This window comes from Callospermophilus lateralis, unplaced genomic scaffold, assembly GCF_048772815.1.
Source record: "Callospermophilus lateralis isolate mCalLat2 unplaced genomic scaffold, mCalLat2.hap1 Scaffold_96, whole genome shotgun sequence".
Lineage (NCBI taxonomy): Eukaryota > Metazoa > Chordata > Mammalia > Rodentia > Sciuridae > Callospermophilus > Callospermophilus lateralis.
The window spans coordinates 2,041,660-2,058,446 of NW_027517776.1; the positions used below are offsets into that span (position 1 = coordinate 2,041,660).

Consider the following 16,787-nt stretch of genomic DNA (forward strand, 5'->3'; position numbering starts at 1 on the left):
AGACTTTCTGGGAGTGAATGCAGAGGTCCATAGACAAACCAAAGACAAAGGAGTAGAGGAACCAGGGAGCCACCTCTCTGGAGCAGGCTGCTGTGACCTGGCAGCAGGACCAGCCTCCTGCATAGGGCTGGCTCTTGCTGCCCAGGTCAGCACAGCTCTTGGTTCATCTGGTCTGTCGTGCTGTGACAATAAAGCCCTGTCCACTGTCTACTGCCCTCCTGCTGCACAGACACTGGCCTCAGGGCCTTTGGGGCACTGCAGGAGACCCTTAGTCCTCCTCCGAAAGCTGCAGATCCTCTAGCTCATCCTGGGGCCCCTGGGCCAGCTGCCACAGCTCACCAGGGTCCAGCCCCGCCTCTGCATCTGGGCCTCCATCTGCAAGGACAGAAAAGGCCACATAAATTCTGCTTATCGGGAGGAAGCCAGTCTTGGAGGTTAATCATCACTAATTAATCACAGCATTAATTAATTAATTTATTGGTGCATTATAAGCTGGCTGCTAGAGCCCATGAGAACAGAGCAGCTGGCTGAGCACCCCAGGGAGGAGTAGGCGGGGCTTGGGGCTGCCCTCCCATGGCTCTGTTGCCAGATGGGATTAAGGAACAGATCCCTTGCCCCAAGAACCACTCACCTTCTGAGTTGCTGCTATCCTCCTCTTCCTGGTAGTACTTATCATCTTCTTCCACTTTGAGCCCCTGCCGAGTTCTCAGGGACCCAGGTGTTTCTGTGAACTGAGAAGAGTCCATGATGAGCCCCCCACCCAGTGACCACCAGCAGAGGTCCACAGCAGGGTAAGCCACAAGCAAGAGGACCACCCGTCTCTCCACTTGCAGGTGGAAGATCAAACAGTGTAGTTAGGAGTAGGGATGCTTAGCAATCAGCACAGAAAACACTGAGGCGGGGACCCCTCTGGCTGTGAGGTCCCATAGCCATCCACACCCTCCCCATCTCCAGGAGCACATGCTACAGCAGGGGCAGCCCCCACCTCTCTCCCAAAAGTCTGTGGTCTCCTCATCCTCAGTACTGTCCAGGTCAAAGAGGTCTTTAAATTCCTTCCTGTCCTCATCCTTCCTGTCCTCTATCTTCTGCTGTTTGATCTCTGGGAAGTTCAGATCTTCTATCTGGAATAATCAGAACCAGAGGAGTAGGTAGGCATGGGCAGGGGGTTCAGAGAGGCCAACACTATTTCCCTCATAAGCCTCCAGCAGCCCTCAGGAGCACCCTGCTTGGCCACTTGCTACTTGGCAACCTTTCTGCTCCCACATCCGTAGCATCCCTCCCAGGAGAGCCAGCACCTTGGTGGCATGCTACTTCAAGAAGCAGTCTCTCAAGTCACCCCAACTCATAGTCACAGCCATGCCCAGAGTCAAAAGCTAAAGCCCTTCTACCTGCCTTCCTGGGGTCCACAGGCTGGCCTGTGTGACAAATATGTGAAGCCATGCCATTCCCCCCAAGGCCCCTACCCTTGGGAGATGCCTGGTTGTGACAACTCCTGACACTACCCCATAGGATCACCACCTCCTCAAACAGCCATAGTCCTCCCATGCCCCACCCACACCACCACCAAAGTCATCCCAATCAAATCTCTGCCTGGTCCTAAAAGTCATGCCAATGTGCAAGATCTGAATCTAGCTGACCCACCCACTCCCTTGGCACCCCAGATGTACCCGCTCTTTACCACTGATCTCCAGCTGTATCTCGCGGTCCCTCAGCTTCCACCAGTGGCTATAGTACCTGGTGAGTGGGGTCCCCTCTTCTCGGGCCTGCTTCTCCCAAGCATCCTAGGAGTGGGGCAGTTCAGAATCATGTCCCACTATGGGCAAACCTCAAACCCAGCCATTCCCTGATGAGTGCCCTCAAGCAGCACCACCCCCACTCCAGATACCAGTTCCCTACTGACCACTGCAAGCTGGTCAGAGACACCAAAAGAGACCCTCTGGCGGTGATTGTGGATGTGCTCTGCATTCTCCTGCACCTTTTCCAACAACTGGCACATCTGCCGCCAGTAGTTGTCCACCTTGCACTCCCGGAGGAAGGACTTGAGCTGCAGAAGTGGCGGGGGGGGGGCAATCAACCCAGCAGGCAGACAGGATACCCTGCACCCCAAAGGAAGTCCAGGGCCCATCAAAACGTCATGGCGACTCCAGGGAGGTCCAGAGCCCAACTGCACACAAGTGGACAGTGGGCCACAGATGAAATCAGGCTGCTCTCCAGCCTGCCCATCTCTGTAAATAAAGCTCTTCTGGCAACAGCTGCACTCATTCCCTCACATGCAATGGGCTTTCTGTGGCTGCTTTTGTACTGTGGCCAAAGGCCAGTAGCCAGACTGAGAAACCATGCAACCATAAATCCAAGAACACTTATTGAAAATATCTGTTTACCCCTACTCTAGTCCCCTATCCCTGAGACCTTTGAATCCAGCAGCAGAAGCTTCCTGACTGCCAGGCACTCCTATCTGGGACCCAGGCCACAGCCAAGTGCCAAACGACAGCAAGTGACTATGCATGTGCAGCCTTGCACACACACACACACACACACACACACACACACACACACACACACACAACCTGTCTGGATGGGCCTCAGATGCAGCTCAGTTGTGAGCAGCAGCACTGACCCTCCCCCATGAGAGGTGCAGGCCTGAGTCAGGGAACAGCAGGCAGAGAGCCATACTCTCATGGGAGAAGCAGAGAGAAACCCCCACCCCAGCCCCAGGACCACACAGGAAATCAGTCAGGGACCAGCCCACCCCAGTGTAAAGACTTCTGCAGGCAGCTGGTCTGGTCCCTGGAAGGCTTAGACAGTGTTTCAGTGGACCAACATGTTGCTAGGATCCTTGGTGAGCCATCCAGACCTGTCCCAACCTCCTGAGTGACTGATAATCTCCTACACCCCCATGACCAGTACCACACATTATGGTCCAAGGGGTCCAGCTGCAAGGTGGTGCCTGTGTGGAGACCATAAAGGATCAGGCTCTGCTACTAGCCCTGTGAAGCTGGGACAAAGACACCTCCTTTCAGTCCCTGTGTACAAAGGGCACTGTGTCCATTAAAAGATAATCAAAGTCCATCATAAAGCAGGCCCCCAGGGGATTTGGGGAGGGAGCCAACCATTGGGTACACACCTGTAAGACAGCAGGCAGTGCCAATTCAGGGAAGGCAATACTGTGGGCCTGGCCCTGCAGGTACTCCAGCATGAGGTCATACAGCTGCTCCACTAGGGCATCCTGAGGTGGCAGGGAAGGACCAAGCTCATCAGGGGATGGGGCTCAGATGCTCAGAGTCCTCCAACTCAGGCTGATGAGTCTGCTCCAGGTCCAGGGTGGGGGCCACAAGGAAGTGTCCACAGCCTCCCAGCCACACTCAGGTTCATGGGGGATGAAACTATGAATCCATTGGTCTCCAACCCAGGGAACCAGGAAGGTCCAGATGCCCTGCTCACTTCAGCCTCTGTGATCTGCCTTCTCAACCTACATCTGGGCATGGGAGGCCCCACAAGGTGCAGCTACAATAAACCAAGGCAGGGTCAGTGTTCAAGCACTGTCCAGGATGAAGGAGAAAAAGAAACCATGCCACAGCAGTGGAAGAGACTGGGGAGGCACCTAGAGCCAGTTGTCAGGGTAGGAGGCCCTCAGTGGGGTGCCAAGGTAGAGAGGTCACAGCAGGGGAAGTTAGGAATCACACCTGGCTGTCACAGGGAAACAGATGTGGCTTCCACAACAGCTTCACAAAGCACAAACAGCAACCTGCCTCAGTGGAAGGGAATGAGAACAGGCATGGGTTCCCTTTTCTTGTGACCTGGAGACAGCAAGTGTTTGAACATCCTGTGGGCTAAGGCCTAACCTGACACTAACCTGCCTCCCTCAGAGCAGCACTGGTGCTCAAGTGCACATAGTGGTCTAGGCAGGGCCTTGAAAGCTCTGAAACCACAAACCTGGGTTTGAAGCCCAGCTCTCCTGCCCGCTGAAGTCCTGAGCAAATATCTCTGTGGCCAGAGTCTGTTCCCTGACTGCAAACCCAGGGTCCTCAGGCTCAACCCTCAGAGCCTAAGTGACTGACACTCACAACCAGCTTAGGAGGTAAAGTGCTGAGCAGAGTAATGTGCTCCTTGAACCCATGCAAAGCTCAGGGAAGTGATGTGGACCTCACAGCAGACTCAGGGGCAGGCAGGAGAACTGAAGCACCCTGAACCAAGATTGCAGAACCCACTCACCTCAAGGATAAAAGGCAGCACTGGGATGAAGGTGCCAGTGCTCTCTGACAGCAGTGTTAAGGCACGCACACAGTGCATGCGCAGGGGGTAGAAGCGGGCAGTAGGGAGCAGCCTGGGAGGGGCAAGGCGGGAAGGGGCAGAGGCTGGTTAAGTCATCACTCAACACCAGTTTTGGCTACCCACTGCCTCTGAACCCCCAGGAGGGCCTTCCTGTCACTCCAGCCAGGTGAGGAGTCACAATGCCCACAGAAAGTAGCATCACACTCCCCCAAACAGAACAGGGTACCTACCACAAAACACTTTGAACTTGGTACTGGTCTAAGCATCTGCTTCCTTGCTCAGCGATGGGATCAGAGGAACACCCATGCAGCTTTCATATTCACTACACTTTAACACGGGTGGGGGCTGTTCATTCCTGGCTCCCTTTCTTCCCCATTCCCTGCTTTCAGGGCTCCCTCCCCTGGACCTCCACCTTCCCTCCTAGTCTAATCACCAAAGCTCAGGAGGATGCTTTTCAGGACAAAGATGCCCCCTCCTGGTCAGACTGGCACAAAGCACCTCACAAGAAACCAAAAAGGCCTTCACACTGTTGCCCTCAGAGCACAGAGTACTCTGCAGCGAACTTGACTGCAAGCCCAACAGGGATTGCCAAGACCCAAAGACCCTGGACACAACATTACTGGCCAAAAACTTGCCCGATGAACTCACTTGATGCAGCCAATGACCACCTGCGAGAGGGGATAGAGCAGAGGCTGAAGGGCTTCGCTGGAGCCAAGGGTACTCAAGACATGGCACCACAAGTAGAGGCAGTGGACATACTGCCAGTTGTACACTGACTGGTACGTGTCCTGGTCAGAGCAGAGTTTGCCTGAGTGTCAGCACCCAGGACAGTAGCCAAGTGTGCCCCCTCCCCAGTGTGCCCACCCATCACATCCACCAAGGTGCTAGGCCTGGATTCAAGGAGGCCCCCAGGCCCTCTGCTGATCAGACTCCCAAGTCTGGAGGGATGGCTGTGTGCAACTTTTTGCCCATAGTCATGGCACTGCGCAGGTGGATGGTGAGCTGGCGGATATAGAGGAAGGCGTACTGGTAGGAGATGCTGGGATCCAGGGCAAGCAGCTCAGTCAATGTCCGTTGCATGAAGTTGATGAGGGGCAGAGTGCCTGGAGAGGTGAACTTGCAGTTCCTCACATATGTGATATACATTTGCTGCCAGAGAGACTCCAGTCAGAAGCACCCGAAAACCCACTACCTGGCTCCAAGCCATCTGCCAACACCTAGACATTTCTCCTGGAACTGCTGCCTCAAGCAGGAACTACAGCCAAGCCAATGGCTGCAGACCCCCTTGCACAGACCCCCAACTCCTCAGGATTCTGATGCTGCTCAGCCCCATGCATATGCCCAAGCATATGCTTGTCAGACTTACACAGTCTAAGGTATGCAGAGGGACCCTGCAGGGAAGGTATGTGGTGAGGGGTAGGGAGTGAGTTAAGTCCTGCTGCACGCTGGGCCAGTATGAGGGTTTCAGAGGGTCCCTGCACACAGATGGGCCCCCCTAGGTCTGGAGTTGGACAGCAGGGTTTGGATGCTGGCTGTGACCTCAGACCTATTCTATTCTTCCTGTAGGAAGTTCTCAACCACTAACAAGATGTTCCCCCTTGGGGACGGTTATCTGAAGCAAAGTCGAGGTAGAGCCCAGAAGGCTGAGGGTTCCTGTGTCTGTCAGCACTCCTACATTCTTGGTGAGGAATGGGATCTAGGGACCTTAGTCTGCCCTGAGCTATGATGCCAGGGCCCAGCTAAGGGCACTGACCAAAAAGGCAGCCTGTTAGGCCCTCAGGCTGATTCCCAAGACAGATTCAGGGCCCACACTATCTTCAGGACAGGGCTCAAGAAGATGTCCTTCTTGTGCTGGCAGATTCTAATGAGGACCAGGAAAGCCAGCACCCGCAAAGACTCCTCACCCGTGCTCCATAGGACCACCATTTTCTGAAAAGGGAATATGTCACTGTCTGCCCCAGCCTTCTCACCCAGGAACCCCTAGACCCAGCACATGCCTCCCCTCCCTAAGCCAAGCCAGAGGCTCCTGTGTTACTGCTTGAAGACAGCCCTTCCCAAAACACATCAGGAGAAGCTGGTAGCAAAATAGTAAGAGGCACCAAAACACAGAACACAGTATGTCATGCCCTGTAGAGGCAAGACTGTGACAACTTGCCTTTGCCATTAGGTGTGCATGAGAATGTATAATGAATCCAGCTCTCAAAACTTGTTAGGACACAGATGCCTGAGTGCAACCTGTTCTCACATCACCGAGTTATGCTGGCCTGCCTGGGTCAGGGGATGCCCTAGATGAGGTACCCAGGTGGAGGAGGGCTGGAAAGGAGCTGGCCAGAAGCCAGTGTAGGTGCAGGTGACACTTCTGCCCTGAACAGGAATGGGATGTATTTGTGGGGTGGCTGTGTGCACCACCAGCCACACCAACAGAGCGTGATGAGCCTGCTCACCTTGAGCAACATGCAACACTGCTTGGGGAAGGTTAGGTAGTAAGGCACAAGGCTGCTGATGTGCTGCAGGACAGCCGCTGACACAGTAGCTTCTGCCAGAGGTCACCAGCTAGGGAAGCAGAAGGGGGCTGTGAGACACTATCTTACTGAGTCTGAGGCACAAAAAACACTGGACCACCCAATATGGCAAGGGCCCCGACTGTGATCTGGGCTTCCATGCTCCTTCCCCTCAGGAACAGCACCTGCATGACTGCACTTAGGTATGCCTTGATGTCCACACGGAGTCTCCCCCAGAGTGCACTGCTGGACGGCTGCAGCATCCTGCAGAAACCAAACACATCCCCATTCCTGCAGCTTAGACTCAAGGCTGCCTCAGTGAGTCTCAGACCATACCTTGCCCTGAGAAGACTTCCCACCTCTCTCCACAAAATGCTGAGGGGCTTTGTGCAGCTGACAGACACAGCTGCCCACCCCCCAGTAAAGCAGCACCAGCCCTTCCCAAAGACCACCCACCCAGCCAAAGCAGAGCAACTGCCCTCTGATATACTGAGTCCTATTCTTCCCAGAAGGGCCCAGCCCCAGTTGCATCCCTCATACACCAGCCTCCTCTGGGTTCCCTTGGCCCCGTCACACCACAACCCTCAGCAGCACTCAGGACCTTTGGACCTAACCAGGCACCACTCACTGGTGCAGACTGGTGGCTCTGGCCCCTACGCACTGGGAAGAAGACCCAACCATGCACATTCACAAACATTTTTCCCTAAAACTCTGGACCCTTAAATCTTCTGGACTGAACATCTGACAACAAAAGCCGGGTTCCTGTAAGTTTCTTGATGTTCACAGAAATTGGCTAAACACACCAAGGACCAAAGGCAGGGCCCTGAGAGTTTTCCATTCAGCTCCCTTTTGGCATTTCAGTCAGCATCAGCTGTGGATCCCCTATTGCTGCTCCCCAAGGTCCAGTTGCATGGACCACTTGTCTTGTTGCCTGCTCATCTCACTGCTTTGTCCTCCACCCTCCTCGCCTGACCCCTTCAGTCTACACTGCCTACACACACATGAACACTCTCATGCTCTAGTGAAGGTATTCCTACAACCCCTCATGATGCTGACAGCCCAGTGGAGCCTTTCTGCTTTCTTTCAAAGCTGTCCTGACAGAAGTTGGATTTCCAAACCCTGGGAAAATTTAAGATTAAAACCAAGCACACGCTGGGCACAGTGGTGCATGCCTGTAATCCCAGCGTCTCAGAAGGTGAAGGCAGGAGGATCATAAGTTCAAAGCCAACCTGAGAAATAGTAAGGCGTTAGGCAACTCAGTGAGACCCTGTCTCTAAATATAAAAATAAGGCTGGGGATGTGGCTCAGTGGTTAAGCACCCGAGTTCAACACCCAATACCAAAAAAAAAAAAAAAAAAAAAACAAGCACACACCATGCTCTCAAGAAATTCTCAGCATAGAATTTCTTTTCTGGAAGAAAAAGGCAAGAAGTGGGGCCACCCCCACTGGCAAGAGTACATCCCCCAAAGGCCTCTTTTGCTCTTCCTTCTCAGGAGCCCCCAAAGTCTGCCATGCCTCTGTCCTAGGTGGGCCAAGGCCCTGGGGACAGTGTCCTCTCTTGCAGAGCAGAGCTATGATCACCCTATTTCTCTCACCTGCTGGTATCCTTTGGGGCCTTTCCAAATAGCAGCTTAGGTAGGTATCCAAAGAGATCTCTGATGCAGAAGGTGACAAGAGCGTTGAACACTGTGAGGAAGGGACACAGATGTCACTCACAGGAGAGCACGTAAGCCAGCCTGACCCGCCCTGTAGACCCTGCTCACCAGTGCTGTCTGTAACCTGAAACCTGCAGGCCTCAACACCTTCCTGGTCTCCTTGGATGGTAGCAACAGCTGCTCTGAATGCCTGCACCACTTCATGAAACAGCTTGGGAGTGAGGTGCTGAAGGAGCAAGAGATCAATAACTCTGGGGGAGCAGGAGGTTGCACAAGGCAGAGCAAGAGATAACTGACTTCAAGAACCTGCTCCTGAGAGAAAAGAGATCCTTCCCCACAACCTCAGAAATAGGGCAGAGGTAGGGGCGGCACCACTAAGCCGTGTTCTGGCAACTAAAATAGAGACAAGTCTATAATCCTCCTGGAAAGGGAATGAGCCCAGCTCAGGAGCCCCAGGGGAAAAGGCTGAAAGTCCTGAGTTGGAGGAGCAAGCTTGCTATCTCACCAGCCATGTGATGATGCTGCACCATGCTGTTGTACTTCCCACCTCCAGAACTGTGAGCCAAATAAACACCTTTTCTTTCTTTTCTTTCCTTTCTTCCTCTCTCCCTCCCTCCTTCCCTTCCCTCCCCTTGCTCTTTCTTTCTTATTTTCCTAGTGCTGGGGGATTGAGCCCAGAGTCCATACATGCTAGGCAGGCACTCTATTACTGAGCTACATTCCTAGGACTAAATATCTTTTCTTTACGAACTATCTGTTGGCATCCCACTATAAAGCAAGAGAAACTACACCAAGACACACCTAACAGATACACCCACAATGGCTTTACTTCAGGGAGCAGAGCCCCTGAGAGAAAAGCTGAACTATGACTGAAGAATCCCAACCAGGGCTTCCTAGCACTCTACACATGTGGACTGGACATTGTGTGCTGTTCAGAGAAGGGCTCTTCCCACCTGTACAGCCATGAGCACCTCAATAAGACAAGGGAGAGACTCCGGCCTGTGGTGGGGTCCAGCTGCTCAGACCACACTCCTTCTTCTCACCTTTGCAGACTGCTTCCATTTCTCCACCATGGCTAGGGTCACAGGAACAGACTCATTCTTCTTCTGCTGAGGTCCTCCAGGGACTCTGTCCCCATCCTCTCCTCCGTCTTCTTCTTCGCTTGCTTCCTACACCAGATACAGAAGAGTCATGCTGGGGGAGGGTGTAGAAGCCACAGGTGCCCTGCTGGACAGGTCTGTGCTATCCTCACCTCCAGTGCACCTGGCAAGGAGTGAAACTGCTCCTCTTCCTCCTCAGAGATGTCTGAGTCACTAAAGTTTAGCAGGCTCTGGTCATTGTCTTGCAAGAACTTGTAGAATTCTGGATCTTTTTCCTTCAGCCGAGAGAGCTGGTCCTTGTGCTCAGAGGCACTGCCTTTATGCCTACTGAGAAGGCAGGAGTCAGTAAGCCAGTGAAAAACCAGCAGGGGGTTGGCTTCTTGTCCACATAGCCACTTGTGGGCCTCCTCAGAGAGACCACAGGGTTATTCTGCTCCCTGCACAGCAGCCATCAACAACAAGCAGGAGGTTTCCCACAATGTTAAGTTTTCAGAAAACATAACTCTCTTCTGAACTCCTGTAACCAGAAGCCTCTCCCTGTTGCTTTATCTCTAGCACACAGACACTCAACCTGGGCTCTCCCCAGACTTGCTGTGCTGGCACCATGCTCTATTGCAGTCCCCACAAAAGACCTGTCCCTAGAACTCATCAACAACATCTTCAAAACCACCAAAGTCACCTTGCAAACCACCACATCTCTCAACTCTCAATCACCATAATGGCCTCTCCATTCCCACCCTCCTCACCTATGATCCGTTTTGGCACAGAAACCGGAGTGACCTTTTCCCTCTTTTAAAAAATGTCACAGGATGTTGCTTCACAGCTCTCGCTCTGAGGAAACTTCCCATTTTACTGGGTGATCTAACCTGATTCTTCATCACCCACCCTCTGGGTGCATCTTCAACTACTTTCCCACTTCTCCTACCAGTCACCCCTTCCTCATGGGTTCCCACTTCAAGACCTTCTCCATTCCTGCTGTACTGTCCACACAGCCTACCCCTTCGGGCTGTCACTCAAAACTCAGGCTGTCGCCCTCCCAAGTTTGGCCACTTGGCATCCACTTTGTTACTGTAGTTAGCCATAAGGAAGATGGCCTGGCTTCATGTCTTTGGACAATGCTGCCACAACCCTGGGTGCTTCTTCCAGAACCACCCACTAGTATGGCTGAGAGGCAGCCCTTGGCTCCTCCATCACTCCAAGACAGCTTTGGCTCTTGCCACCACAACCACAGCCTGCCCAGGCAGGCCAACACAGGCTGTGGACACTCAGGTGTTTGGTCAGGAACTAAAACCTGCACCAGGCAACGGAGCAGACCACTGTGATCCCCTTCAGGGGCTGAGCGTATGGTGGGTGGTGGGCGTATGGCGGTGGGAGCCATGATCAAAGGCTCCCAGGAGCCTTGTTGTGCTCAACTGCCCATCAGGGGAGTCTTGTCCCCTTCCCTACCCAGTGCATCCTCAAGTGCCACAGGTTTAGGTCCCTCCCACTCCAGCCAGAGAGAATTCCTCTCCATGCCACCCACCCCTTGATTTGGTTTAGGCCAGGCCAAGGCGGGGTTAGTGGGAAGATTCCGTCCAGTCATCATAACATTCAGTTTGTTGTCACTCAAATTCTAAAGCTGACTAAACTGTTCAAACAACTTTTATGGCCTATATTGGTCTTTGTGTCCCTTGCCTTTTGTTTGAGTGACTCAGTCCTTTCCCTGCCCTTGTGCTCTCCCTATTTCCTACCTTCCTTGCTTCCTTCCTCCCTTCCTGGTTTTTCTCCTTTTCTTCTTCCTTCTTTTCTACCTCCCTCCATCCCTCCAACTTTGCCTTCCTCCCTTCCAACTTTCTCTCTCCCTTCCCTCCCTTTTCTTTTCTTGCAAGTGTTTGGGGTGAAAGTCCATGGCAGGCCAGCCCCAAGCTAGGCAAGGTCACTGCCACTGAGCTACAACATCCCCAGACCTGCTGCCACTTCCTATGCAAGTAACTTGAATTATCTCTAAAGAGAAACTCTCACATTAGTCTACTTTCAAAGTAATTTCAGAAGAGTTGCTAACGTGGGCATAAATCAGTTATGACAAGTCATTTTTGAAAAGCACAGCACAGCTAATGTTCCTCAAAAGAAGGAGTTGAAAACTTTAGTTGGTTTTCAGGTCAGCATTTCTAGACTAGTACAAACCCTCCTAATCCTGATCTCTCCTTAGTCCTATGATTTCTTTAAGTGTCCCCTTTGCTCCTGTTCATGGAGTCATGTGTACAGAAATTATACCTGGTTCTATTGAACTCTACTTAATTCTTTCTCACCTCTGTGCTCCTTTTGCCAAGTCACTCCTCAACACTTACTGTAACCCTTTCAATTTTTGGTCCATTTTCATTTAAAAAACTCTTTCAAAAATTGAACCATTTCGCATGCAGATACAGTCTTCTTGATCTGCTATTAATCCCACACTACTGACATTGTAAGTTATTGAAATGTACACTTCCAGACCGTTTTCAGATTTTTGATTTATGTATATCTATCTGTCTATCTATTTAGAAACATAACATGGTATTCTGAAAGTATCGTTCTGCTTTTGGAGCTCCTCATTGTGTTTTTCAGAAGCAGGCCTATTACACAGAGATGAATCCATGTTACCTAGATTGAGTTCAGGAATGAAACACAAAACGTCTATAGATCTGTACTGTGCAGAGCATTTATTAATTGTAAGACAATGCAGAAAACGTGTTTTTTGTCATTGAAGAGTTTAAAGAATCTTAGAGGAGTCAAGAAAAGTGCAAGTGAAATGACAGAATTACCACATGACAACATTCCAGAACTGCAAACTAAAATGACATGGAAGAAAGAGAGGAGTAACATATGATTAATCCAAAAGGACAAGAGGTGGGTAGCTCTTCCCTAAAATAAATTAGATTGCCAGGTGTGTGATACAAATAGAGATGTGCTGAAAAGATACTGGAGGAGACAGATGTGTCCCTTACCAGTCCTCTAAGATGACTTAAACCTTCACCATTAATCTAACCATGAACTATTTGTTTAGGTAGAAAATATTTGTCACCAAATTACATGGGTGACAATATAAGCATCTTCCTTTCTAAGTTTTTTTCATTTGTTTTTTGGCCATTTGAAATATGATTGTTTCCTGGAAGAGGTAACCGAGAAAACCATTATCTAATGCTAACATGGAGTTATAATCCACTCCTTCCTCTCCTCTCTCATGTCTCATTTCACTACAAAATTACAAAAGCTGGGAAGAAAAATAAGAGTTCATATTTTTGATAGAGTATGATTGAACAATAGACAAATACAGATTTTGAAACTTAAGATGGACATTTAGCCATGGGTCAATATGAAGTTGATTCATATTGTAAGATTGGGCAAACTTCTGAAGAAGATCAATGTTAAGAGAAAGGAGAAAGGAACAAGAAATTAATTCCTGGAAAATCCTGAAGGGTGGTGTAAAAAAAGAAACCAGAGAAAGAGTATTAGAGGGAGAAATAATAAAAGACATGAACACTATGAAATTTGTATTAGAGATTTTTTAAAAGTTCTATTTGTGGTCAAAGGGTCTGTGTATGCGATGATGTAACTCAAATGAAGTGTTCTGCTAAATTCCTCTTGATTCTTTTGTGGGTCAGGTAGGTTTTGATATTAAGCAGGCTAAATGGTTCCAATTTTTCTTTTCTGGGAATTAAATAAACCAGAGCTGCTTTTTTGACTGTTTATAAGAAGAAAATGAGCTGCCAAGACACAGTTAATAATATTGTATATGTTTGAATTTGCCATGGTGAAACTTTTAACAAGCCCTTGCGTGACATCTTGTTTTTCATACCCTGAGCCAAATAACTTCCCAAATTTCTTATTCTTAAAATGGTTCATAAGTATAAGCTGATAGCCAAGTTATAGCATTAGCCGAGAAACATTGCTATCCAGTCACTAGAACAAACTGAAGTTGCTTTAAGTGATTTTTGCCTCCTTACTCATTAAAATGAACCACACTAACCCAATCTTTTTATTTATGTGGAAGTAGCTAAAGGCTAAAGGTGTTTAAATTTATCAACATGAGTTTATATAGAACTTGCCTTGAAGAAAAACATCATTTTGGGATGCTGTCCAAGAACACAGAGCCTATATGAAGAGACAGAAATCAAGGAATTAAGAAGCAGCAGAAGAAAGTTTATACAGTCCTGCAACTCTTAAATTCCCATTATCTAAGTGTTTCAGAGGTCAATACACTAAAGGATGACATGTACTGCTATTCCCTTTTATCCCTTGCCAACTGCCAACTGTTATGAACATCCTTTCTCTTGAATAAGGATGAGCCATTATAGGAACCTAAGTAGCCACTACCAATTGATCCCAGTTACCATGTTATTTGAAAATGTCTTTCCAAACCCAACACATTTAAATTTGTTCAGAAAAGGAATTCAAATGAGACTATTGTTATTTCAGAATAGTAGATAACCATAGTTCTATAAGTCCATAATTATGAAGAATGACACACTATGACCTATTGGTATCTACCATCTATATCTACCAATTGATCTATCTATTCAACTGTTCCCTCATTCATTGTTTTTTGTTAAATTTTTCCTTAGTACAGGCTCTTAGGAGATGTTGCTTTAGAAAGGGCTTTAAATTGTCATTTTGGATTTCACTCAAATTATTAATCATAATGAGTAAACTCTATAAAGGATACCTAATTACGCCTGTGATGACAGTATATCACCTCTCTTTCAGTCATTTGCCAATTTGTCCTTTAATCCATCTAACCTGTAGCTTTGTCTAAGGCTGGCTCCTCTGACTCCTGAAAGGGAAAGCAGAACAGAGCGGTCATGTGGTCCGCAAGCATGTGACAGGATGTAGGAAGATGATTAGCAAGTAACTTAAAAGTATGGCATTTGCTGGTAAGTGGATGAAACTGAAGAATATCATGCTAAGCAAAATAAGCCAATCCCCCCAAAAAACAAAGGCCAAATGTTTTTTCTGATATGTATATGCTAATTCACAATGGGGGTGAGGGTTAGAGAAGAATAGAGGTACTTTAAGTAGAGGGGAATTAAAAGAGGGGAGTGGTAAGAAGGATAGTAGCATGAACCAAACATTATTACCCTATGTACACATATAACTATACAACTGGTGGGTCTCCATTATATGTGATGTATCAAAGTGCAATCTACTGTCATGTATAACTGATTAAAATAAATTTAAAAATTTTTTTTTTAAAAAGTATGCAGTGAAAGCAAAGTTCAGAAAGCACCAATTTTTTTAGGGGACCAAGCCTTCATGGAAGAGATGTTTTCTAGAGGAATAAGACTGAAGGTTCTTCAGCTAAGGAGAAAAAAAAAGGGCGGGGTGGTATTTTCCCACAGTATTTAAAAGGCCCATGGGATGAGGAGGTGGTTAATGAAGTCAAGGTTTTATGTAAGACCAGATGTGAAATGACTTTGGAAGCCAAAATAAGTGTTTGAGTTTTTATATATAGGTAAAAATGAGTCAGTAGAGGTTTCAGAAGCCAGGTATTGGATACATGATCAGATTTGGAGTGGGGTGAGTGTAAACTTACTCTCTTTGTCAATTTTACTTTTTCTTACTTTTTCTTTGATTATCAGAAATTATTTATTTATCTTTGAATGATACTATATAGATAAATGATAAGGAAAATAAAAATCATCTGCAGTTTTGTCTTCTGAGGGATAAACACATTTTGATGGCTAACAAAAGGTACTTTTTTCAAGAATTGGAATAAGTATAAATATATCCATTATGTGTGTATTGCATTTGTAACTATGCTTTTCAAGTAATCACATTATTCATGTTGTAATCTGACAATATACTACAAATGTCTTCCCAGTAAATTCAGAACATTTTTAATTTTTTTAGTATCATTTTTACATATTTACATATTTAGGATGAATTCACAGAAATAGAATCAATGGATTTTGGAGTTTCCATATTTTTAACTAAAATGATCCCATTTTCTATTTCTTAATGCTTCATCCTTTTGCATCCTTATTAACATTTATGGGCATGTATATTCCTCCAATGTCTGTGGTATTTGGTGTTATTATCATTAAATCCTTAACTATTTCAAGATCTCATTGTAATTTTATTTTGTACATTTTGATTACTCCTGAGGCTAAAGGTTTTTATATTTCTCAGTCATTTGTTTTAAATCTTTGAGGAGTTTATTTATCACTTCCTTTTTATTTCAGTATTCTTTCCTTTTCTAGCTGCAAGAATGTTTTTAAAATTAGGGGAGTAAACTTTCAGAGGCAATATATATTTCAAGTGTTCTTCCAAGTTTCATTCTTCTTTATGATGTTAAGTACAACATTTAATTTTTAGGTAGTAAAATCCATCAAAGTGTTTTTAACTTAGTGATTCTGTTTATAATGACGAAAATTTTGATGAGTGATATGACAAAGCACTTTGAGCAATCGTCCTCACATCATTTCTTGGAAATCAGTCTTTCCTTATGAAAAAAGGAAAGTGACCTTTATCACATTTTAAATGACTAAAGTCAGTATACCAGAATGGGTAAATCCACTGGATTTAGTATCTAAGAAAATCAGTTTTCACCACTTTGACCTGTTCAGTTCTTAGCTTTACTTAAGGGAAAAGATGAAAACAGTGCTAGATTATTGTCTTAAATAAGATAATGCAATTAAAGTATTTGCTCAATGTTTGGTTCGCAATAATCAATAGATGACAGCATTGCTATTTTTATGTGAGGGCGTGGCTCTGGGTTGTTTATTACTTTCATAAAGTAGTATAATCCATTTTTGCACGCATGTCATAGTTTTTGTTGTTGCTGCTGGTTTTTTTTTGTTTGTTTCTTTTTTTGTTTTTTGTTTTTTCCTCAGCTGTTGTTTATTAACATACACGTACACTATGGCAACAGGGCAGGATGTGGGTTTAACAGTGAATAAAATGGAAGGTGGATGGTGGAGTCTGTTTTGAGTGATGTTTGAGTGCAGTGCCAGAGCAGGAGAACACAGGTGGGAATGCAAGAGACTGAGGGGCTGGAGAAGTAAGCAAGGGTCAAGGCCAGAGTTAAGTGAACTGGAATTGATTAAACTGAAACTACTTACCCATGCCCTCAGTCCTTTACTGTAGTTGGCAATGTCCTGACCCAGGCCCGTGTTGGGAGTTCTCTGAGTATACATTTTCTGCAGGAATTGAACAGAGCACACAAAGGAAAGAAAGCTATCATGCTCTCACAGAAAGTTCTAGGAGCCTTAACTCCTATATTCCTCCACTGGCCCTTGCCTGGA

At 47.3% G+C, this 16,787-nt stretch overlaps 1 protein-coding gene across 1 annotated transcript; it reads right to left on the reverse strand.

The window, feature by feature from the left end:
- Positions 1 to 268: 268 nt before the first annotated feature.
- Positions 269 to 16,679, reverse strand: LOC143387589 (nucleolar complex protein 2 homolog). The gene is made up of 18 exons (XM_077108580.1): positions 16,605 to 16,679; positions 9,681 to 9,932; positions 9,472 to 9,597; positions 8,735 to 8,737; positions 8,537 to 8,654; positions 8,369 to 8,459; positions 6,937 to 7,037; positions 6,717 to 6,805; positions 6,085 to 6,201; positions 5,224 to 5,421; positions 4,921 to 5,060; positions 4,213 to 4,324; positions 3,125 to 3,226; positions 1,901 to 2,044; positions 1,668 to 1,781; positions 986 to 1,121; positions 632 to 724; positions 269 to 375 (listed from the first exon to the last, which is right to left on the reverse strand). Exons 1-18 carry the CDS (start codon positions 16,677 to 16,679, stop codon positions 269 to 271), a joined length of 2,118 nt encoding a protein of 705 aa, XP_076964695.1.
- Between the last annotated feature and the right edge of the window lie 108 nt (positions 16,680 to 16,787).